This window comes from Pituophis catenifer, unplaced genomic scaffold, assembly GCF_029215685.1.
Source record: "Pituophis catenifer annectens isolate HBS135680 unplaced genomic scaffold, rPitCat1.0.hap2 SCAF_2, whole genome shotgun sequence".
Taxonomy (NCBI): Eukaryota; Metazoa; Chordata; class Lepidosauria; order Squamata; family Colubridae; genus Pituophis; species Pituophis catenifer.
In genome coordinates, this window is record NW_027256882.1 from 89,391,838 (window position 1) to 89,414,678 (window position 22,841).

Consider the following 22,841-nt stretch of genomic DNA (forward strand, 5'->3'; position numbering starts at 1 on the left):
AGAGCCAATCCCTGAGCTTTCGTGAGCCAGTCTCTGAGGAATGGTTACTGGCTCCTGTTCCTGCTTTCAGAGGTGAGATGAGATGGGACATGGCAAAAGAAAAAAAAGAAAAAGAAAAAAAAAAGCCTCTGGGGGTCTATCAAAGCCCCTTTAGGAGCCACCTCTGCAAACCAACTTCCCAAAGCCCAGCCGGGATCTGGCTACCTACATGGGAAGAAGGAAGAGAGGTTTGGTGTGCGGTGGCAAGTGATATAGGGGAAGGGAGTCCGTGGAGGGGAGGAAGAGGAAGAGGAAGAAGAAGGCGGCCCACTGTCAGGTGTCTTTATGAAAGGACAGTGCAGACGACCTGCTGAGAGAAAGACAGACAGACGGACGAAGACAAAGAAAGCAGAAGAGAACAGTCAGTCTTCCCTCCAGCAGCCCACTCCATTACCCACCCCCCCTTCTCCTGCCACTGGGCGGTCCATACCCAAGTCCAGGGCCAGATAGCAGGGAAAGAAGGCAAGTCCCTGAGAAGCCAAAAAGAATGAGAGGACACTGCCAGGGGCAGTGCAGGAGGAAATGGGAAGCAAAGTCGGGGACTATGGAACGGGAGGGCCAAGACAGATCAGCGTGAAGGGTTTGAGCACTTATGCAGGAAGGTTGAGGGAAGAAAAGAGAGAGCCAAGAGGCAGGAGATGTCAGTAGTGATGGGAAATGAATCTGTACTTGAAATAACTGTATCTGAGTCCCCAAAGAGCCAACCAAATAGACAGTATGGAGGTCCAAAACGTAAGGCATAATGCAGAAGATTTCAGAAAGTATAGCTGTTGACTTACTGCAGATAGGGACAGAAGTGGTTGGCCAGCTCTTGGGGTCAACCCAAAAGGAGACAGAATAAGTCACAGTAGAGGTGCAGCAAAGGATCAGTAGACTAACAATGGCTGCCCTGAGCTGCCTACCTCCCATTTCTTGCAGAAGCAGCTCAGGAGATTGTAACATGCATTAAGGCTATTGGCCATCCCAGATCATCTATCTGACTTCATTAAAAACCTTCAGTTTAGCTCCTCCTCTCAAAGACTGCATCTGTGTCCTAAGCAGCAGATCTAGCTTGCTTGCGGAAAAGGATACTTTCTGCTGGTCCTGCACCTCTTATCCAATTACAGCTTTCGCACACACCCCACTGCCACCCACATCACATTGTGAAAAACTGATTCTCCCAGAAGCCAAGATGGCCCCACCCACTGTCTCCAGGAAGCGACAAAGATCATTTTATTTAGTCATTCGAAACTTAAGTTAAGAGACTTCTCAGGAAACAACAACCGAATGAAAAACTGCTGGTGACCTTCTAACACTGCACTATAGAGAGTATTTTAACTTACTGCACTTGTGTATAGTTTGCCAATTGCACAGTGGCAGATAGGATAGAGCTCTAGAGGGTTAACATCATTGCCCAGAGGATCATTGCTTGCCCTCTCCCCTCCTTGGAAGAGCTTTATAGCGCCCACTGCCTTAAGAAAGTTCAAAATATTCTTAAAGATCCATCTCATGCTAGGCACCCTTTTTTTGAACTATTACCATCTGGCAGGCGGTACAGGACAATAAAAAAAAGGACCAATAGGCTGAAAAACAGCCTACTGAGCCTTACTCAGAGCAGTAACTATATTGAATTCTACTGTATAGAGCAATATTAATGCAATATCAGGGGTTTTCAATTCAGTTGTATAGAATGTGAAGGATGTGTGTTTTTTTTTTATATGTATAATCTACACTGAAAATGGCATTTAATATCGTTGTATGAGGTGCAATGACAATAAAGCAAACTAAACTAAGTGCCTTTTGGATAGTTTGCTAAACAATTGTACAAGGATAGTGATATGAACTTAGATTTTATTTGATCTTATATATTATTGTTTTGGGACCACCTGGAGTCTGGTGATAGGAGAAGTATTTAAATATTAGAATAAATAAAGCAATGCTTTTCATCCCTCATCATGCTTCCCGTACTATCCATGATCGAAAGTGCAAATGCTTTGCAACATGAATATGTTGTGCCTCTGAACAAAAGAAACTGAGCAAGTAGGTAAAAAAATGTTGTGACATCATGATATAAACTCTTCCCCTTGTTCACTGGGTGATGCAATATAGTGATGTATTGTGATGTCAAACACATATTTTGTCATTCTGGGGTCACTTTGGTTAGGAATGGAGGCCTATGCATGTACACATTCCAAATTTCAAAATCAATGCACATACATATCAAATTCTATGGAATAACTGGATTCAATCATATTCTGTGAGTTTGAGTTTCAAAACCTGTTTATATGTTAAATGGAATGGTGTCCTTCTATTTGTAGTAGACGGTATCCCATTTTTTAAAGTCAGCTTTGTTATAAGGTGCTGGCTTAATGTGCTTTCCTGTATCAAAAAAAGCAATCACCACCCAGCTTGTCTTTTTCTGCCACAATCGTTCTCTGCCTAGATTCTCCCAGTGGCAGAAGTTGCCAAGGTCTCTGGATATTCAATGGGCTTTAAACATCAGTGTGCATTTTCTCACTTTCCAGGGCAAAGACCACCTACGTATTGACAATAAACCCCCAAACCCTCATTGCCACGTTTCTATGGTTATTATGTCCCTTGAAAGCCACTGTTGCATTTTTTGCTTTCTCTTTCCATCCAGAGCAGGAGACCTTGAAATCTGCCTACCTGTTCTGTTGAAGGGTGAGGGTGTCTCAGAGCTGGCCGAAGCCACTCGTTCTTGCTGCCGGAAGAACTCCCGAGGGTTCTCAGGCCGCTGAGCAATAATGGCAGCTGCCTCCTACCAGGAAGTGAGGGGAAGGGGAGAGAGACAAGGGTCAAGCACAGCACAGCCTTTCAGATACCCACTGCCTTAAATACAGACTGAACTCTCTGCCCCATCCTTTCCATGCAGTATAGCCAGGTCAAGAGTGACAAAAGTAGACACGTGCCACGCATATGCAATGTGCCCCCATGCCCCTCCAGCAGGAACAATGGCACAGAGTGACATCAAGAGGAACAGCACGACAAACTGGCTTCCAGCGAAATGAATACGAAGCACGCACACACACACACATGTTGCTTCCCCCAAGATAAAACTCAGGCCCAACCCTGCTGCTTAAGCACAGACTCCATTCATCGACATACAACTCCAGCTAGATCACAGCCATCAAACTGAAGCCTACCTTTCCCTGCTGAACCTTTGCACACAATGCCACAACCTCATGCAGCAGTACCCTAGTAGGGTGCAAGGGGAGTCCTTTGCCTAGACAATGCATGCTGTGCCCCGGGGCCGCACTCACCTCCACCTCCGACTCAGACTTTTTGGGCTGCTGCCTGTCTTCATCGTCCTCCTGCTCCCCCTAGGGAGAGAGGTCAGCGTCAGCCCCAGGGCACCTCAACCACACCAAAAAGCCCTACTTATGCCCTGACCTAGCATTAAGCTGGAGCAAGGGAGAGCCCCTGGGAAGAATGTCCTCTCCCTGGCTGCAGAATCAGTCCCCAAAGTCCCCAGCCAGCCTTGGTGCTCCATTCTTCCTCCTGCCAAGATCCTGGGGGGGAGTCGGCTGCACAACTAGGCAACCTTCCCCCAGCTCCTGAAGCTTCACTTACAAAGATGGATTGCTCCTTCAATCGCTGCTTGGCTTCTTCTGCTTCCAGGGTCTGCTGCTTTCGCCTAGTGGTAAAGGAAAGATGGACATTTGCGACACTGACTCAAGCATCCTAGGCAGAGTTGATAGGCTATTTGAGTTTCCTAACATTAAATTTGATGTCCACAATTCAGTATTCTCATCCATCCAGAGGCCACAGAGAACATTTCACGCTCTGGGATTTATTTATTTTTTATCAAACCTGTTATTGCGTCTTCTTTCAGTGTTCATTAACAGGTCCAAATGTTTCATTTGTCCATTCTAAAACTGGCTTTGCATCTCTGTTTTCTGGCAATAACCCTTTGCAGCTGAGGGAGGAGGCACAAATGTAATGATTTATTTGGCAGCAAGAATTAAAGGGGGCAATGGCGATCATAATGATGTCATCACCAAAGGGGATGGAGAATTTCCAGCCCATTTTTTCCCCCCAAATTTGTGGAAACTCTGAGGATAGTTGGTTTGTAAAAATGTTTTAAGTTCCTGCCAGAATTCAGTAGAAAATTATACAGACTCTTATTCAGATCTTAGAAATTATAAACATCCTTTAGCCTGTGGATTGCTTACATCCATTGTACCCTGAAGGATCCAAAGCGAAAAAACATTGCTGCCATATTATAGTCTAGGTTTAGTTCTAGGTTTAGAAAAATTGTTTTGCAAGAACATTATATTTCAATTCTCAACTTACCTTAATACCTTCTTTTAAAATTGCTGTTTATCTGAATGTTGTTTCTGTGTATAGTATTACATTTTATAATTCAGACTATTATTTTGTTTTTTGAAAAGCAACTATGTTTCATATTTATTGTTTAATTTTGTATCCTAATGCCTGCTTGAATGTTAACCAGTCTTCACTATTTCATGCAAATGATGAAGGATTATTCTTTTAATTTAATTCTTCCTAACCCTTCAGATATAGCAATAGCAATATCACTTAGATTTATATACCATTTCACAGTGCTTTACAGCTCTCTCTAAACGATTTACAGAGCCAACATATTTTCCCCAACAATCTGGGTCCTCATTTTACCAATCTCAGAAGGATAGAAGGCCGAGTCAACTTTGAGCCGGTCAGGGTCGAACTGCTGGCAGTCGGCAGAATTAGCCTGCAATACTGCACTCTAACCACTGCGCCACTATGCTCTTAGATATATTAATCTGTATTAAACTACAGATAGTCCTTGAGTTACAATCGCAATTGGGACCAGAATTTCTATTGCTAATCAAGGCATTTGTTAGGTGAATTGTGCTTGATTTTACAACTTTTGCCACAGTTGTTAGGCAAATCATTGCAGTCGTTAAGTGAATCATGTAGTTGTTAAGCGAATCTGGCTTCCCTCATTGATTTTGCTGGTTGAAAGTCGGCTGCAAAGGTCACAAATGGTGATCACATGACCCTGGGACATTGCAGCCACTGTAAATACACACCAGTTGCCAAGCACCTGAATTTCCATGATGTGACCATGGGAATGCTGCAACTGTTATAAGTGTGAGGATTGTAAGTCACTTTTTCAGTGCTGTTCTAAGTTCAGATGGTTAAACAATGGTTCTCAGTCAAGTACCTGTATGAAGATCATCCCCTGGAATACAGATTTGGGTTGCGGTCAAGCAACCTCCATTAAAATTCCTTGACTTTCACCCATATGAACATAAACTTATTTGCTGCTGATACTTTTAAGTTTTAACTGACCATAAGCACATCTTCTTTGAAGTAAGACCTACAGAGCTGAAGTTTGCAGTTTCCTGACATTGAGTGATTAGAAATGCCATTTTTGCATGTAGATAGAGTCTCATAAGAGTGGCAAAAATGCTTTTGATTCTGGGAAGTTGTGGAATGTGCATAATTTCTTACATACCTAAATTCAAAACCACAAACCCTTATACGATTTTTTTGGTAGATGGTTCCTGCCTGCCTGCCTCCCACTGCAAAATTAGGCAGAGGGTACAAAAATTGTCTCTTTTTAACATCCCTTCTCTCTCATTTACTAAAAGAGGGGCTACCTTAAACATAGGAATCAAAGGCAAACAGAAGCACTGCATGAATCATCTTTGTAAATAATGACTGCTATAATAATAAAAAAGACACTTCTCATATGAAGAATAAGCCAAATGATAGAATCTCTCCCCCAGCCCAATTAGCTCAGCCAGCTTTATAAACATTCAAATCTAATTTTGTTAAGTCATACCTTAACTAGGTATTGTCAGCATTCTGATGCTGCCGTAAAAAGGAGGAGATGAGGCTTGACTTTTCACCTACTTATTTTCTCTGTAGATAATATCCCCTAGGAGATGGGATGGGAGGGGGCATTCCTGTGGGCTGAGGTCAGAAGCTGGGGAGACTGACTTGGAAGATGGCCAATGAGAAGATGAGAATTGGAGAATGGAAAGGGAAGGGTTTGGGGGTCAGAGGGTTAGTATCGGCTACGACGAAGTCGGGGCCAGATCTGTCATACTCAATAAATGGAATATTTCAGCAAAGATTAATTGTTTGGGAGTGCAATTTATTTGAGAGGACATCGAAACCTGACAGGTATCTTAACTAGAACAATGTTTCACAATCACCATGCTCTGTGGTGGCACAGTGGTTAGAATGCAGTATTGCAGGCTAATTCTGCTGACTGCCAGGGGTTCAGTCCTCACCAGGCTCAGGGTTGACTCAACCTTCCATCCTTTCGAAGTCAGTAAAATGAGGACCAGATTGTTGGGGGCAATATGCTGACTCTGTAAACTGCTTAGAGAGGACCATAAAGCACTGTGAAGTGGTATTGCTATCTTAACAATTTTTAAAAATGTGGATTTCAACTTCCAGAATTCCCCTGCCACAATTCTTTGAAAGAATTTGTCCACCCATCTTAAAGATGCCAAGGCTGAGAAACACTGCTCAAGAAGAAAACTGGCAATACTTCTTGAGATCACTAACCTCTTCTCCATTGATCAGTTATCTAACAACCTGTGTGAGTTGAGTCGAGTAGCTCAACACTGTTGGGAAGGTATGTTTTCTGCTGGCAGGGTTTAGCAGTGAGTTCTGTGCAAATAGTCCTCATTTAGTGACTACATTTGGAACTGGCAACTCAGTCGTTAAGTGAAGTGGTCACTAAGTAAAACCATGACTATGCTTACAATCTTACTACCGCTTTCCTTTGCTTTGCAGATCTGTGGAGATCATAAATGTGAGGATTGGTTGCAAAGTTACTTTATCATATCTTAACCGCGAACAGGTCCCAACCAAGGTAGTCACTAAATGAGAACTTCCATGCTTTTGTAGCCATTCTTTGTTTTCAGTAATTCTCCCCCCCCCAAAACACAATGGATAGGGTTTTGATAATCTTCCAACACAGCTGATTGACTTAGTGTAACGTGTCCATATGGGGGTAAGTTTTGAGCTGAATGGACTCTAGCTAACTGGAGTCAATTAACTGCAGATTGTTCTTGCAACAAACTATATTCTTCCAACTGGCCCATTTAAGTATATGAAAGGAATGGGACCACAGATAGCTTGTAACAAGTGGAAAGGTGTTTTTTTTTTTAAATCAATCTGATTGCTAGGATAACCCTGCAGAGCTACCACAAACTACTGTATAAGTAGCATTTTATCTGTCTCTGTCATTGTCTATCTATCTATATTTTAGCCTGCCCCAATCCTAATGGATCTTGAGCAGGGAATGGCAAAACAAAAACAATAATATATAAACACACAAGGCAATTAAAAACCATATACTCACAGGCACCCAAGATCCAAAATCAGTTTGAATAATATTACTTTAACTTGTTAATGAACTATAAAAAGAGTTGGGGCCACATGTAGTTTCAGGATGAGAGCATTCTGTGACATATTGTCTCCCACTGAGAATGTCACTCACAGAGGTGCCTTGCCTATTAATAGAGGAGGGGGTCCCTCAGCAGACCCTCTGGGGACAATGGGACTGCTGGACAATTTTGATTCTAGTGGGGACATTTCAATCAAGCCACCAGTTAGGCCTTTCGGGCTTCCCATTAAAAATGCAGAGAGAGATTATGCTCTAGTCTAGTGCACAGCCAACAGATTTCTGTAAGTGCTCACTTCAGGGCACAATCAGGAAAAAAAGGAGCTGCCTTTTCTAGTTGTCATATGTTTCCAAGAGACCGAAGAGTGCCATAAAGCACAGTCTGAAAAATTATGTATGGATTGAGGAGGCTGAAATCCTCACTTTCAAAAACCAATTGGGAGGCCTATAGGCAGTCACTGTATCTCAGTCTAATCAACCCACAGGCATGCTGGGAGAATGAATTCCTTGAAATGTTTTTTATTATTATAATAAATAAAACAAGTTATAGCTTGCTCAACAATTCAATACACACACGGCAAAAGGCCAATCAGTTAGGGAATGAAACAAGTTTTTGTAAACTATTCAAAGCCCTTTTTGATGGGCAGCAGCACTTGAACCTGGGGCTTTCCGTTGTCAAAACGTAGCCTGTACCCTTGAATTCCTGTGCGGCCTTTTCCCAATACTGAAGAAACATGTAAGAATCTAGCTGCAGCATGTTCATTAAAATTAGATCGATGCAGGCAGAACATTGAGACACAACTTGGACACACCGAGGACAAGCCAAACAGAAGGAAAAGCAACTGGGCAAGCAATGAGACAAGACAATTTTTACTTCTAATAATATGAAAATGTGTCGAAGAAACATCCTTGTATTTCTACATAACATCAATGACGCCTCCCAAAGAGAGGTAGAACTATAACTTCACCCTAGGAGACCAGCAATCTCTTCTCAAAGAAAATCAATCAGACCATGAAAAACATGACATAACCACGATCGGCAAAAAACAAAAAAACAAAAATAACAGGAGTATATAAAATTCTAAACCTAACACGTCAAAGAATAATGGACAAAATTACAGCTGCTCATAAATGCCACCGTCTGTGGGAAGAAGCAGCTTTTGTCTCAGTTGGAGAATGCCATAGATCTGGCTATTGCTTCTCCCACTCACTATTACTACTACTATCAGCACCCCCAACCTCCTCCTCCTAGTCCCTCCCTTGCCTATGCTCCTCGATCTGCTCTTCACGCTCCCGGTAGCGCTTCTCACGCTCCTCTTGCTCCTGCCTCTCCTGCTCCATGCGCTCTTGCTCAAAACGCAGCCGCTCGTCCAGGGCTTTCTTCCGCTCTTCTTCTTTGCGTAGCTCTTCCTCTTTCTGCAAAGGAAGAAACAGGGACGGTCAATGCCAACTCTACTCATAACATGCCTCCCATCACACAGTAGAGGTGATCAAAGGAAGCCAGGACTGACCGTGTGTTTTGTGCAGGTCAAGAGGCATATTGGCACCCACACATACAGTATGTGTGTCTCAGCCTGAGCTATGTAGAACAGGGGAGTCAAACACAAGGCCCGCAGGCCGGATCCGGCCCGTGATGTGGTTGGATATGGCCTGCGGGGCCATCCTCGAAAATGTAAGGGGCCGGCCTGGTCTACCCAATGTGAAGAGGAAACATCGGGCCAGTGTGGCTTCGGCCTAGTCTACCCAATGCAAAGAGGAAACAGCAGTTTGGGGAGTGGTGTCAAGCTGGCCATGCCCACCCAGTTGGCCACACCCAGTGAGTGTCGTCAAGCTGGCCACACCCACCCAGTAGGCCACACCCAGTGAGTGGCGTCAAGCTGGCCATGCCCACCCAGTCAGCCACACTCACCCAGTCAGCCACGCCCACCTGGCCCCCCAAGGTCAACCACAACCCTGATGCGGCCCTCAATGAAATTTAATTTGACACCCCTGATGTAGAAGAAGGATGACCAACCTTAGCCTGCTCCCAGAACTGCTCCCGGTTGAGGCGTTTCATCTCCACAGCTGCATCCGTCTTCTGATAGACTGTGCCCTAGAATTCAGAAATCGGTCAGAGAAGGCTCATTGGGACATGTGTGTTTGTATTCTAGGTTTGCTGTCCCCCTTAAAAAACAACCATCTTTTCTTACTAGAGTGCATGTCACCTTAATGGAATGATTTCTTCCATTGTGCATGATCATAATTGCATGGGAATAGCTGCCTAGACATTTCCATATAACTTCCTCTGAAGGAATAGTAACAAAAGATAAACCCCAAGAACGGTTGTTCTTCTGTATTGTCACTCTTAAAAACAAAATGTTTTGTCCTTGAGACCCAGAAATAAGCTGGGATCTTGTTGTTTCTGTTCCTATCCCAACAGCAAAAAAAGGAAACTAATATGAGGTTGGCTGAGTGAAGAGTGTAAAAGAAGCATTACCACAGGCTGGGCATTCTCATCCTCGCGCAGGCGAAGGCGGTGCAGCACTGGGCTGGCAATGCGTGCCAAGCCATTGGAGAGTCGCTGACCAATAGCTCCCGGGTCTATGTCTTCCACACTGCTAGCATTGACAATTACATCCACACCCTGTCAAAGGAGGCATTAAAATCACAAAAAAGTATTCAGGATCAGCTTTTCTGAGACAAGACATGGCCACCCCAGACTCACCATGTGGAACTGGGCCCACTTTCAAATAGTTCATTATCAACACATTTTAGGGGAAGACCATCTTTAAATTATTATTTATTACTTATCCTTCTTAGTCTTATTATTACTTATGTATTACCTAGGAGTTATATGTTGGGGTGTTCATGATAGGTAGGATTGAAGCAAACTGTGATTGGGACCATACCTAAATAATTAATTCTTTAATTTCCCTCTTTTTTCCCTTCCTGACATCCTTATTTTTCTTGCATTCTGTTTGTATCACTTTCTTTTCTCTGCAACCAACAACCTGCCCCATAAGAGGCAGCGTGGAAAGACATTTTTTAAAGGCTGAAATTAAGATACAAGTTACATTTATTTCTAGAGCAATAGGATGCCCTGTTCTATCTTTTATAGAGTAAATATCATGCTTTTGTGGAGTCCAAAAGCATGATATTACACTATATGTAAAATGGCTATTATCTCAACGTTTTGGATACAATCGAAGTTTAATTATTGATTTATTCTATTTACATCCCATCTTTTCTCTAAGAGCTCAGAGCAGCTTATAGGAGATTATCTCCTAATTTTATTTTCACAGCGACAATGCGGCGAGATAGACTGAGCTGAGAGAGAGAGTGACCAGACCAATTTCATCCATATGGCTCTCCCCAGTCCAGATCCAACTCTTAACCATTAACCTGCTCTGCCTCTCATTTCCACCTGCATGTTCCATTCACATAACTTCTCACCTACCTGGAAGAACTCTGCAATTTTGGCCACGTGGCTAGCACAGGCACACTTGCGGGCATCAGCTACATCCTCTCCAACCTGCCAAGAATAAAAGGAAAGAATGATAGGGAAGATTAATGTTGAGAAATGTCATTCATTGCACTGAAAGTAGCAGGCATGTTCCTCATGTACCCACAGGGTCTCCAGAAAAATTAACAGAAACAAAGATGGCACCAGACCAGAAGAACACCAGTAAAGTTTCTTAGGTTTCAGAAATGAAAGGTATTCCAGACATACATTTGGGCCAGCAAAAAGAGATGTGATAATTAGACAAAAGCCATATCATTCTGCTAGCAATGTAGAAAAGCAATGCCCCTCTCCTTCTGACCTCTCTTAAATTCTATGGATGCCAAGGTGTTCCCCTCATTTGATGTGATCCTATTGCCCTGATCTTTAGTAAATATAATTTTCAATAAATGGGAAGCAAAGCAAAGCATCATGCATACATTTCTAAGGATATATCCCAAGGAGTCCCAAAGATGCTTTTTCAAAAGGCAAATGGGCTTTGTTTTTCCTGAAAGACCTTTTGCTTCTCATTAAAAAGCTTCTTCGGTTCTAACAGAAGCTTATTGGATGAGAAACGAAACATCTTCAAGGAAAAATGAAGTCCAGATGCCTTTTGAAAAAGCACTTTTGGGATAATCTGGGTGACTGAGAATCGTCCATAGACAAACTCTTGAGATATTCTTAGAAATTTTTTTAAAAAAATGGATGGCTGCAATCTAAAGCATTGTGTGAATGTTTGCCCACCCGGGGAAAAAAAGTTTTCAAGGATAAGCAGAGAAATGAGAGGAATGGGGAAGAACAGTCTCACCAGTTCTGTGACCGCCCCCACCCTCCGCCCCCATGACTATCATGAGAGCCATTTTATGTTATAGTCTCCCACTTTTGAAATTCCAGATGTGTCTACCAGCACAAATAGGGGGTGGATCTCCATGGGGACTCTCATAGCAACAACATCTGGAAAAAGGAAGCTGGAACTTACAGAGTCAACATAGCTTCTATTGCTTTATATTAAATCCTCTCATAGTGGAGGAGTGGACAAGCTCTTCCTAGGGCATGTTGTTCATCCCCTTTTCACTTTCTAAATTAAGATAACAATTTGAAGCTCAGTAGCTGCTCTTAATCAAAAAGCAAGGCATTTATAGGAAGGTCTGCTGCTCAGCAGTATCCAACCATGTGATATCCAGGAAAATGCCATCACCCCCAGGCAGTCAAACAGACATGGTTGCACTTCACAAATACACTCAGCTGTTTCTTTGCCATCTCAATTACTGCAAAACACCAAGGGATATCCTTTAAGTGTATTCCTCAAACAGTTTTCTCTAGCTTGGCATCCTCAAATGTATTCCATATAACTCCCATCGTTTCCAAGCAGCACAGCTCTAGCTATTTTGGTTGGTGGTAATTATAGTTATAATCCAACACATCTGGAGGGTAATAATCTGGGGGAGGTAATCCTTGAGAGAGTGGACACAGCAGCAGGAAAATGGTATTCAGGATTCCTAGGCCTCTCCTGAATAACGGGAAAACAGCACTGCCTTCTTTGTAATTGCCAAGTATATTCCTACCAAGATTTCACTTACTTTAAAAAATATGCAAGCTATTTTCTCCCTGAAGAATATTGTATTTAAACATTTCCATTAGCCAAGGTCTGAGTTAAGTGCTGAAAATATAGGTTAAAAACTAGGGAGTGATGAAGGAAAGAAAGACAGTATGGTATTGTGAGAATGGGCGGTTTCTGGATGGTGCGGTAAGCAGTATAAACTTATGCTGTTTATTACCACAATAATTCCATTAGAGGGCAATACTGTACAATCTACGGTGGTCAGTGGAAGCCAGCAATATGTCTGCTAAAAGTACCGGCTTTTCCTTCACTGTATTCCTCAGAGCCATCTTGGTGTTTTCTTGAATAGGAGAAAGCACAGATGTTCTTACAAAGAGATCACCTTGTGTTGAAAAACTGTCATGTATGACTGGTCCAAAAGTTGGGAGAGACACCAATCTTCATCATGAGGATCAATTTCATGATATTAGAGGGCCACTTTCTATCTAAATTCTATCTAAATCTTAACGCTGTTATACCCAGATCCCAAAAGGACTCCTGTGGTGTAAGAATAGGAAGAGGGGGAAAAAAAGGAAAAATGTAATTTTGTGGTGAGGAAATCATCACTTGGAAGTTTTCCTGTTCAATTCTTGAAAGATAGCTAAGTCCACTCAGGACCAAAAAACACAGCACGTGGAGCTTAAAATGATTGTGTCCTTGTCCAATTTTTTTTTACCATGAGGGAAACACACAACTGCTTGCTTCAGATCAAGCTCATGTTTGAGTAGGGTTTAGGAAGAGGCCTCTTACTCCCAATCCCTTGGAAGAATGTATGTGCACACACTATTCTACCCAAACCAGATATGTGACTGTATTTACTAATTATTTTAAACAAAGATAGTGAGAGCAAGGATCAGGCCACTCAGCCTTACCTTTCGAGTATCAATCCAGATAGGACTACTCAATCAAATGAGGGTGAGAGGAGGGAGAAGGAAGAGTATCTGCTTAGTATACATTTTAAATACAGCATAATTTGTTCTTCTAGCCTAGACAATTTTATACCACGTGAGCTATTCCCCAGAGAGGGTTTTTTTTTTAGGCCTTACCCAATTAACAAGGACATATTTAGGCAGGGTGGCCTGCGGATCTTTGACACTGCAGAATCCGTACATCACCTTCTGGTTCTCAAAATGGCTAGACAGCTCTTGCAGGCCACCAGCTGGGGAGAGAAAGCAACACACTCATGGGACAAAGCAAGAGTCAGACCCTTCTGCTTTTCAGCTTATGATACACTTTATAAAATTAAATCTGTTTTCTCCGCCATCTGGGGAGATTCCTGTCACAAGTCAGGAGCAACTCACTCCCAAATTCAACCCCCGGTCTATGCAACCGTGCCCTATGGAAGGGAGGAGCAGATATTCCTTTGTGGAGACAAAAGCTGCTCGGACTAAAGACAAAGATGCCAATACTCACTTCCTGAGGCTGCCAGTTTCAGATTATCAGAGTCTTCTTCATAGGTATACAAAGCCCTGGAATAAAAAAAATAATAATGCAAATACGTTGGAACAGGAAAGCACGTATAGAAGTCTGACTATTCCTGCTCTCCCAAACCTGCACAAAGGAAAGCCGGAGTCACTACTAAGGAAAAGACAATGTGATGGTTTATATTGCAGTAGTTTTGCACATGTTGATCATTTGTTCTCCTGCTACAATCCCAAAAACTGTGCGTGTCTTTAAAACACTTTATCTTAATTATTTGCAATAGAGACTTCTGTAGACAGAAATGAACCTCACCCTTCACAAGGACTAAATACGTTTGGGATCCTTTCGCTTTCTAAAAAGTGAAAGATGTGGCTCATAAAGTTGAGTTGAGTGATGCTGAATTAATTTGCATGCTCTCTGCACAGAATGTGTGCCATACTGGCCTTGAAGAAAGACTTATTTAAAATATATTGCGTTCGGTACAGAATTTCACTTCCCAAACAGCTGAAGTTTTTTTACAATAGAATTATTAAAAGTATTATGATGTATGTTTTCATGAATTAGTATCTGTTTCATCAAGGTCTGAAACACAGTCTGAGTTCTAGATTTATGGAGGGGAGATTGTAAAAAGTGAAATCGGGGAAAATGAAATCAGGAAGTACAAGTATTCATGCAATCGTACTAAGAGGAATCCTGCACAAAACAATACTTATTGGGAAAATATAAATATAATAAGAAGAAATGGATTGAGGGAGACATGGTGTGAAGAAGTAGGCAAGTTACTGTAGGAGGAGGGTCAAAAATGTGGTGCTGCTCCCCACTTCTAGCCCAAACACCTCAATCTGAAATCTAAGAAGTAAAACTGCTAGTGATCCTGGCCTTGAGTTACTAATGGTAGATGCCAGATTTACTTGTAATTTAATCATATGCATCCACACTTTGATACCGGATATCCAAGTGGATCTGGCATGCATTATCAAAATCTTGTGGGGGAAGAGCAATGATGTCATCCTGAAATTTCCCCTAAATACTCTAATTTTGAGTATTTCAGCAACCAACTCCAGGACTGGGTGAGGTTGTGATAATTATGGGATCCATCTTGTCTGTGGCCAAGGTTTCAGTTCTAGGGAAACAGGGCATTCGTGCCTATGTGTATGATTGCGCAACAGAGATAGGTTGGGGTCCTGTTAAATGTTCTGATTGCTGTGCTGCTGAATATGATGCTTTTTTAAACCTACCTATTAAGACTGGTTTGGAAATTGCCACATCTTGAGAGAAGCTTCAGAGAAGGTTCAGGAGTTCCAAAACAACCATTAGGCATATCCACATAAATCTGTTCATACACATACATACCTGTATGTGTATAGGTTGGGAAAACAATCTATACCTAGGTTGTTTTCTCAGAGCAATTAATGAGGTAGTGGGCGTTCGGTTGAAGTTTTTTATGACAATAAGATAACTCTCTGGTCCAGATAAGATTCATGATTGCCCAGAACCTCTGCAAAGCAGGTCTGTCTCAGCAGCCTAATGGATTTGGGTGGATTCTAGAGGGTATTTGGGAATCATCTTAGTGATCTTAGAGTAACCCATAGACTTTTGGATTCAGGAGGCAACTTTAATACTTAATATGTTTGCTCCTAAGTGGCCCCTTCCCATTAACCAATTCTAGGGAGCTCTTTGGAAAATCAAGGAGATGAAGCAGCAGTAACTATGCCTGGAATGCTGGTGGAGGAAAATGAAATGTGAATCCAACTGCGTAGGGGCATGAGCTTATGTTCAAGCCTACACAATAGCAGTAAGAGCAAGAAAGCATCAATCCTGTGCTGCTAATCTCACTTTAGATGAATGTTCAATTCTTGCCAGGGGAAGCAGGAAGAGCTGCCACCTGGCTTCTATGACTTGTTAGTCCAACATTTTGATAATAAAAGTCATTGCAATTTGGATTTTCCATGAACAAAGACAGAAATGATGGCTGGGATAAGGACTCCTTTCAGCCTATGGACTCCAATGAAGTGGACAGGGTGCTGTTTAACAAACTTTCTGTGAGATTTGAACCATGCTTCTCTTAGATCCTTCAGTTTACTTAATTTTATGTGCAGTGTGGGACACACACTAACTGGGACTAAGAAATAATCAGTCTCTAAGGGAGGGGATGATATCAGCCATCTTGAAGGAGGCAGCGGTACACTGCCTTTTCAAGAGGCTTCCTTCAGCTCTTTCGGACAACTATTGCCTGGTCTTCAACCTTCCCTTTTTGAGGAAAGTTATAGAGAAGATGGTGAGGTATCAGTTAACAAACACCTTAAAGGAAGCAGATTATTTAAATGGCTTTTAGTCTACATCTCCACCTTTTCACCTATATACCTCAACTTCTGATTGGAGGTTCAGGAACCAAACAGCCTGAAGTTAAATCCCAGCAAAACTGAGCTACTGTTTAGTCAGAAGAGCTTTCTATCAGCTTCAGGTGTAACTCTGAAAGGGTTGTTCTAAACCCAGTCTACTAGATGGATAGGTAGAAGGCATGATCAGTTCTTCTTCAGTTTTGTGCCAGTTGTACCCTACATGGAGTGGGAAGTTTTAGCAACAGTGACTTATTCTCTTATTACCACAACTGGACTTCTGCATGGGGCTGCCTTTAAAAATCACTCAGAAACTGTGTTTGTTGCAAAATGCAATGGTGTACTTGCTGGCAAACGAGTATCACCATAGTTACGTGACACCCATTAACACAGGGCCTCAACTGGCTATAAATTTGTTTCTAATTACAGATGGTTTTAGCTTATAAAGCCCTATATTGCTTGGTTTCAAAGTACCTCAGGAGCACTTCCACCTACCAGATGTATTCTCCCTGGCCAAATCTGGGCATTTTTATTGCAATCCCTATTTTGGAACTCTTCTCTCTTCCCCTCAAGGCCAGACTAACACTTACACTGGTGTCTATTTGGAAGTTAGAGGAGGCTGAACATTTCCCAAGAACATTCAGGAAATGATGGCTTGGTATGATCTTATTGTCTATATTGCTCAGGTGTTGTTGATTGTATGCAATATTGTTTTATTCAGGTCAAATTCCAAGAGCCCACGCAAATTGCCATGGTATAGAAATTAAATACCGGTAACCATGAAACTTTCCATTTTCAGAAGACAGAACTAAGCTTCTGGATGAATTGTTACTTGACTCTGGATTTTTGGAATACCTACCTGAAGTATTTGTGTTCCTGGACATCACCTTAAGTTTAACAATATAATTATTGGGGAGGTTGAAGTGTTTTATTCATTTTTTAACAGTGCCTTTTTAAAATATTGTCACTTCAAATCTCAGATTTTTATGTTGATTTTGACTTCTCCTTAGTAAGAAATTAGAGGTATGTTGTATTAAGGTATTAAAACAAAGAGTGAATCTAGGCCCTCCTAAAAAAACTGAATACCAAACATCATTGGGTCCAGAATGTAATTCCTCAGGAGATCTCAAAATAGCTCAGATGTGAAATCACTTGTCTTCTAATAAGAGGGTTGAAAGCACCTCCCACACTAATGTTGCAAAAAATTAATACAACCCAGCACCATCCACAGGCACTTATTGCCTTAGCCAAGTTGATCAAAGCAGCACTGCAGCATTGTGTCTATGGAGATTCTCAGTCCCCCAGGTCATGGTTGTCCCAAAGGTGCTTTTTCCCCAGAGGATTTCCAGAAAAATTGCAGACTACAGGAACCATTTGCGCTTCAGTTTGAGATGCAGACAGCACAGACGCATCCCCATCAGCCTGTGCTCAACAGTGAAGGGACACAGGGTGGAAAACATCCTGCAGAAAGCACAGCTCCAACTTCTCAATGAAAGAAAACCAGAAAGTCCAGTTGCGAAAAAAAAAGCACCTTCGGGACACTGCAGCATTGTGACACAAGTCCTGCCCTTAAATTCATGTGACGTTATGATGTCTGTGGAAAAGAGGGGGGTGTGTCCTTCCTCATGATGCTGCTTCTGTCACTCTAACTCACTTGCCCCCTGCAGACCCCACGGAATATAAGAGAAAATAAATGGAAAAGTATCAACTATATTTAAATATGTTAATTTGATAAATGTCAATTAAAATTAAATCAAAATTAATTTTTGTCCTATTCCTGACCAATTTTTGGAGTATAGCTCCTGGCATGCCACTCAAAAATGGTCCTTAGTCCAAAACAATTCAGCACCCTTATATAATAAAAGCATCCCTAGTATATTCTGTACCAGAAAACATAAAAGTGGTTACGATAATGTTAATTAAAAAAAAAAAAGGATTTGGCGAGGAAACAATAAAAAGGTGACCAGTTAGCTGTTTAGAGTATGCCCCAAATAAACTGATGGAAAGTATTATTAATGATAATTTTCTATAAGACATATAGAAAGCCAAAGGAGATGGTTTCTACAAAAATGCAATGGTGGTTATCTATTTGAAGGGTTTTAAGACAAGACTAGACACATTTCTTGAGACTAAAGCTATCAACACTTTCTAGTCATGATGGCTCTATTATTGGAAGCAACTACTAGTTACAGGAGAAATGACGGGAGATTTTTGTGTCATGCCTGTCTTATGGACCTCCCATACTCAAAGTTTCTTGGCATTTTCCCCATCAGGGAAAAGCAAAATACAATCATCTATGTCAGTAAATTCCACAAAGCATCTGGTTGGCCATTGTGAGGACAGCATTGGCTAGGCAGGCTTGGGACTAAATGAGGCGATCTCTTATTAGTTGTATCTTTAACTTTATATTGTCAAAATATTTCAGAGATCCCGGACAGAATGACAGATTAATAATTGGCTGCAAAGCAAGGTGTCGACTGCTCAGCCTCGACAGAGAGTTGCCTTCCTAACAGTTCCTGCAAAATAATGATCATCACAAAATTGTGTTAAAAGAAAGCAATGATCATTTCTTATTTTAGAACATAGCTCATCTCAGAATTGTCCAGAGCATATTCTTTACTTTGGGGGAGTTGGCCTGGCAGAGTGAAGATTCAGAATCACTGCCATGAAACGGGCAACTGTATCAGGCAACTGACTGATTGATTGATTGAGACAATCAGTCAGGTGACCTGTTTGCCCACGTCCAATTCCAACTGCAATATGACAGGGCAAAGATGCCAAATTATAGCGCCTTCCACCTGAGCAGGACTGCAGCTCCTATCAACCTGGAGAGCAGCAAAACTACTGGACGACTGAGGGAGACTGTAGTGCACTAGAGTTAAAAAGCATAGTATTCAATTAGGGCCCCCAAAGCAAGACACCTACTGCAAGGTAACCCAATTCTTTTTCTTCTACATGTAAATTGACAACGTAAGTCATTTGCAAGGTCGTGAAGCGGAAGAAAGGATTTCCACTGAAACAGCAAATTAAGAACTAGAAACCGGATGGCATTAACGCCCTCCCTACCTGGTCTTAAAGACCCACACAGTTCTGGCGGTGAAGGACAGGCCCATTAAGCACAGGAGGGAGGAGGAGAGGGAGGGGAGAGAGCGTGGCAAAATTAAAACAGCAGCTGCATATTAATGAGCCATCGTGGTTTGTGTGAAGGGGCCTCCATGGAGACAGTCTCTAAGATACTGCCCTTTTTTCCATATCTACTGAGGGAAGCCTATTTGTCCACCATTGCCACTCTTCCAGCAGGAATCCAGTCCAAATGCTTTTGCACAGCCTCCAAAATGCAGAGGGTTCTGTTCTCTTTACCACCTCATCTGAAGGCCTCCTGTGAAGGAGGAGGAAGGAGCATAGAGAATTGGTCTAGGCTGCGTGGGTGGAGAGACTTAAATCTCAGCTTATCAAGGCAACCAGCATCTCTCTATCACCATGGCAACTACACTGCCATCCAGCGGGAGACAGTTCATATGATGAGAACAAGGTGATTTAGAGGGGAGTGGGGGATGAGAGACCGTTGGCTGTGTGCGGTTCCTGCCATGTACAGAGCCACCATGGCATTACAAATTGAGAGGCACTTTCGCTTCTGTGTATTTAATGGCTAAAGTGGGAGTTTACTGAGTAAGGTCTCTTTCTGGATATCATGTGCTCTGTTTGCTGAATTGCTAAATTTTTTTCTATTGCACGCCTTCCAGCATAGACTACGTTCCATCTGCTCTCCATTTCTTGCTGCAAAAGTCCTGGTAGAATTTAAAGAACTTAACATGGACTTCATCCTTCATAAAAACATTAGATTTACACAACCAGCTTCTTGGCAATGTGTCCATTCCTTTTATATCAGAACAGGGAATTTTACAAGATTCAAATTATCCTATTTTGGACACATTATGCAAAGAATTAGCTCAGGGGAGAAGGCTGGAAAGAAAGAGGAGATAGACAATGACCAGCAGCAAGGTAGCAACAAAGATGATTAGGGGACTAGAGGTTAAAACATATGAAGATCAGTTGCAAGAGTCAGGTATGTCCAGTTTAATGAAAAGAAGGACTAGGGGTCACATGACAGCAGCGTTCCAATATCTGAGGGGCTGCCACGAAGAAAGGGGGTTATCAATCTATTGTCCAAAGCATCTGAAGGCAGGACAGGAAGCAATGGGTAGGAACTAATCAAGGAGAGAAGCAACCTAGAACTAAGGAGGAATTTCCTAACCATGAGATCAATTAATAAATGGAATGGCTTGCTTCCAGAAGTTGTGGGTGCTCCAATATTAGAGGCTGTTAAGGAATTGGACAACCATTTGTTGGAAATGGTATAGGGCCGTGATGGCAAACCTATGGCACGTGTGCCCAAACTGGCATGCAGAGCCATGTCGCCTGGCACGCACAGCATCGCGCAAATAACATTTGCCAGCAGTCTGACTGACTCCAATTTATCAATCAGTTTGCCATAGATGTTAGATTGCAAATGACACCTTTGGAAAAATGTGGTTGATCGATGAACAATTTCCTATTCGTTATCAGAGGGACACAGTGCCTTACCTGTACCCCTGGTTTTGAACCTCTATTTTCCTATTGCTGCAGCAAGCTCTATGCAGCCTCTGAGGGTCCCTGCTGGCTTATTTCTCTTTTGCCATAGTAACAATGGGGTTAGCAATTTATTTCCCAAGTAATGCTCAGGAAGATTTGCTATGACCTAAATTTGAGGAACCTGAATTGATTGGCCATTTCTTCGCCGACCTTAACCAAGAAACCTGTTATTTTAAGAGTCCAAATGTATATTTAAAAGGTAGTTAACCTTGTTTAAAAGTCATCTGTCTCCATCAGTGATGGCTGTTTATGGAATTTGACATGTGCTAAAAGCATCTATATTGAGAAACTACATATGCCTGCAGCGGTTTCAATCATGCAAAGCCATCAATGTTTCCTGGAATTATTTACGTTATTTTATTGCTATCTCTTTGCCTTCTATACAGCAAGTAATTTGACAGGTCATCTCTATACTGAAAGCATTTCCATCAGCTGAAAGCTGGCAGCCTGTTGGTTCGTAGAATAGCATATTTCTATCCAAACATCCTGGAGTGACACTCAAAATATCTGAGTGTGATGTTAAACAGGGTATTGCATTCAATTTATCAGAGGATTGTTTTTCAAGCAGGAGAAGAAGAAAAGCAAGAAAGACAAAGAGACGATTGTGTCAGTTAAGCAGTGCTCAGTAGAGTTATAAAGTTCAAAGGCTTACAGCTATAGATTGTCACCAACCTTCTGCTACTCTTCGAGTGTTGCCCTACTACAGGAGTACACACTTTTATCAGCTTGAGCGCTGCACCGTGTTGAAGGTTGCATTCCACAAATGGGAGAATCCAACACGTTTTGGGGGAGAGGGAGATTTCCAATGATTTTGAGATGAAACGGGGGCTGAATGTCCCCGGAAGGCTTAAGATTTTAATTAGTCCCTTATAAGCCGTGTTCAAAAAGAAAAGCCTGGAGAAAAAGGTGATTGCGGTGACTCACATTTGGAGAGCACCAGACTGGGTATGGCTGCTTTATTTTAATATAAAAACTCCTGGGACAAACACTGAATATTTTTATCCCCCGTTTTAGTGGGGATTATCTTAATAATAGAGTATCTGCACTGTAGGACTAATTTAAACAATTGAGTGATTGGTAAAACATAGCAGAGAGTTTGGAGATCCTTACCGAACAGAATTGGTAAATAGTGAATTGGTAAAGGGAAACAAATAGTTTGCCCTTGGATATTGTGGATTCCTTCATCCATTAAGTAAAGTCCAATTCCTCATCTTTGAGATTGTATACCTGGAGTTCTTTCATATTAGCATTATAACACCCAGTCAAAACTACATTATGTTGAGATAGGATTGGTCAATGAGAATCACAGCTGGCCAGCAATCTGGATCTAGTCCTGCTTAGTCAAAATCCAACAAACACTTTGTACTAACTTTAAAGACGTATGGCTAAAATAATATGTAGAGTATTATATTCTCCTAGATGCCAATTTAACAGTTGGGTAAGGATAAATAACCTTACCACATAGTAATCCTCAGAATTAAGGAAGAGTAAAAAACATGGTTAGTTAACTGGCCTGCTCTCAGCTAAATCCTTCTCCTGTTTTTTTTAGACAGAGGCATCTTAATCTTCTTCTCTTGGCACAGGACATGTTATAGATATTATAACATTTTCTCTTGCACCAGCGGATGTCTTAATTTCTGTAATGGAAGTAAAAAGCACAAAATCCAGACTGCTTTTTTTGCTCCAGGCATTATTTTAAATGTTCAGGCCTAAAAGAAAGAGTAATGCAGTGAGTATAAAGGGCCATAGACTGCAGTTCAGGTTTTCTCTCTTCTGAAGGATATCTGGGGATTTAGGTAGGGCTGAAATCTTTTGAACTTTCTTTTTTTAAAGGATGGGAATAGGAGCAGAGGGCCTCCTGGAACCAAACTTCTCTTATCTTAAATCTCTTCCTTCTGAAACAGCATAAAACTGCCATTCATCAGGCTAATTTGGGATCTTTAGTGGGTGGGGATGGGGATA

General features: G+C 41.8%; 1 protein-coding gene across 1 annotated transcript in view; it reads right to left on the reverse strand.

The window, feature by feature from the left end:
* The window catches only part of DBN1 (drebrin 1), a 45,131-nt gene that overhangs the window by 5,110 nt on the left and 17,180 nt on the right, over positions 1-22,841 (reverse strand). Inside the window, exons 2-11 of the mRNA XM_070933791.1 lie at positions 13,900-13,955; positions 13,533-13,645; positions 10,845-10,919; positions 9,885-10,031; positions 9,423-9,500; positions 8,673-8,824; positions 3,610-3,673; positions 3,300-3,359; positions 2,686-2,797; positions 209-349 (exon numbers count right to left, since the gene is read on the reverse strand). Of these exons, the coding sequence (XP_070789892.1) occupies positions 209-349; positions 2,686-2,797; positions 3,300-3,359; positions 3,610-3,673; positions 8,673-8,824; positions 9,423-9,500; positions 9,885-10,031; positions 10,845-10,919; positions 13,533-13,645; positions 13,900-13,955 (998 nt within the window). The remainder of the gene's footprint in view (positions 1-208; positions 350-2,685; positions 2,798-3,299; positions 3,360-3,609; positions 3,674-8,672; positions 8,825-9,422; positions 9,501-9,884; positions 10,032-10,844; positions 10,920-13,532; positions 13,646-13,899; positions 13,956-22,841) is intronic.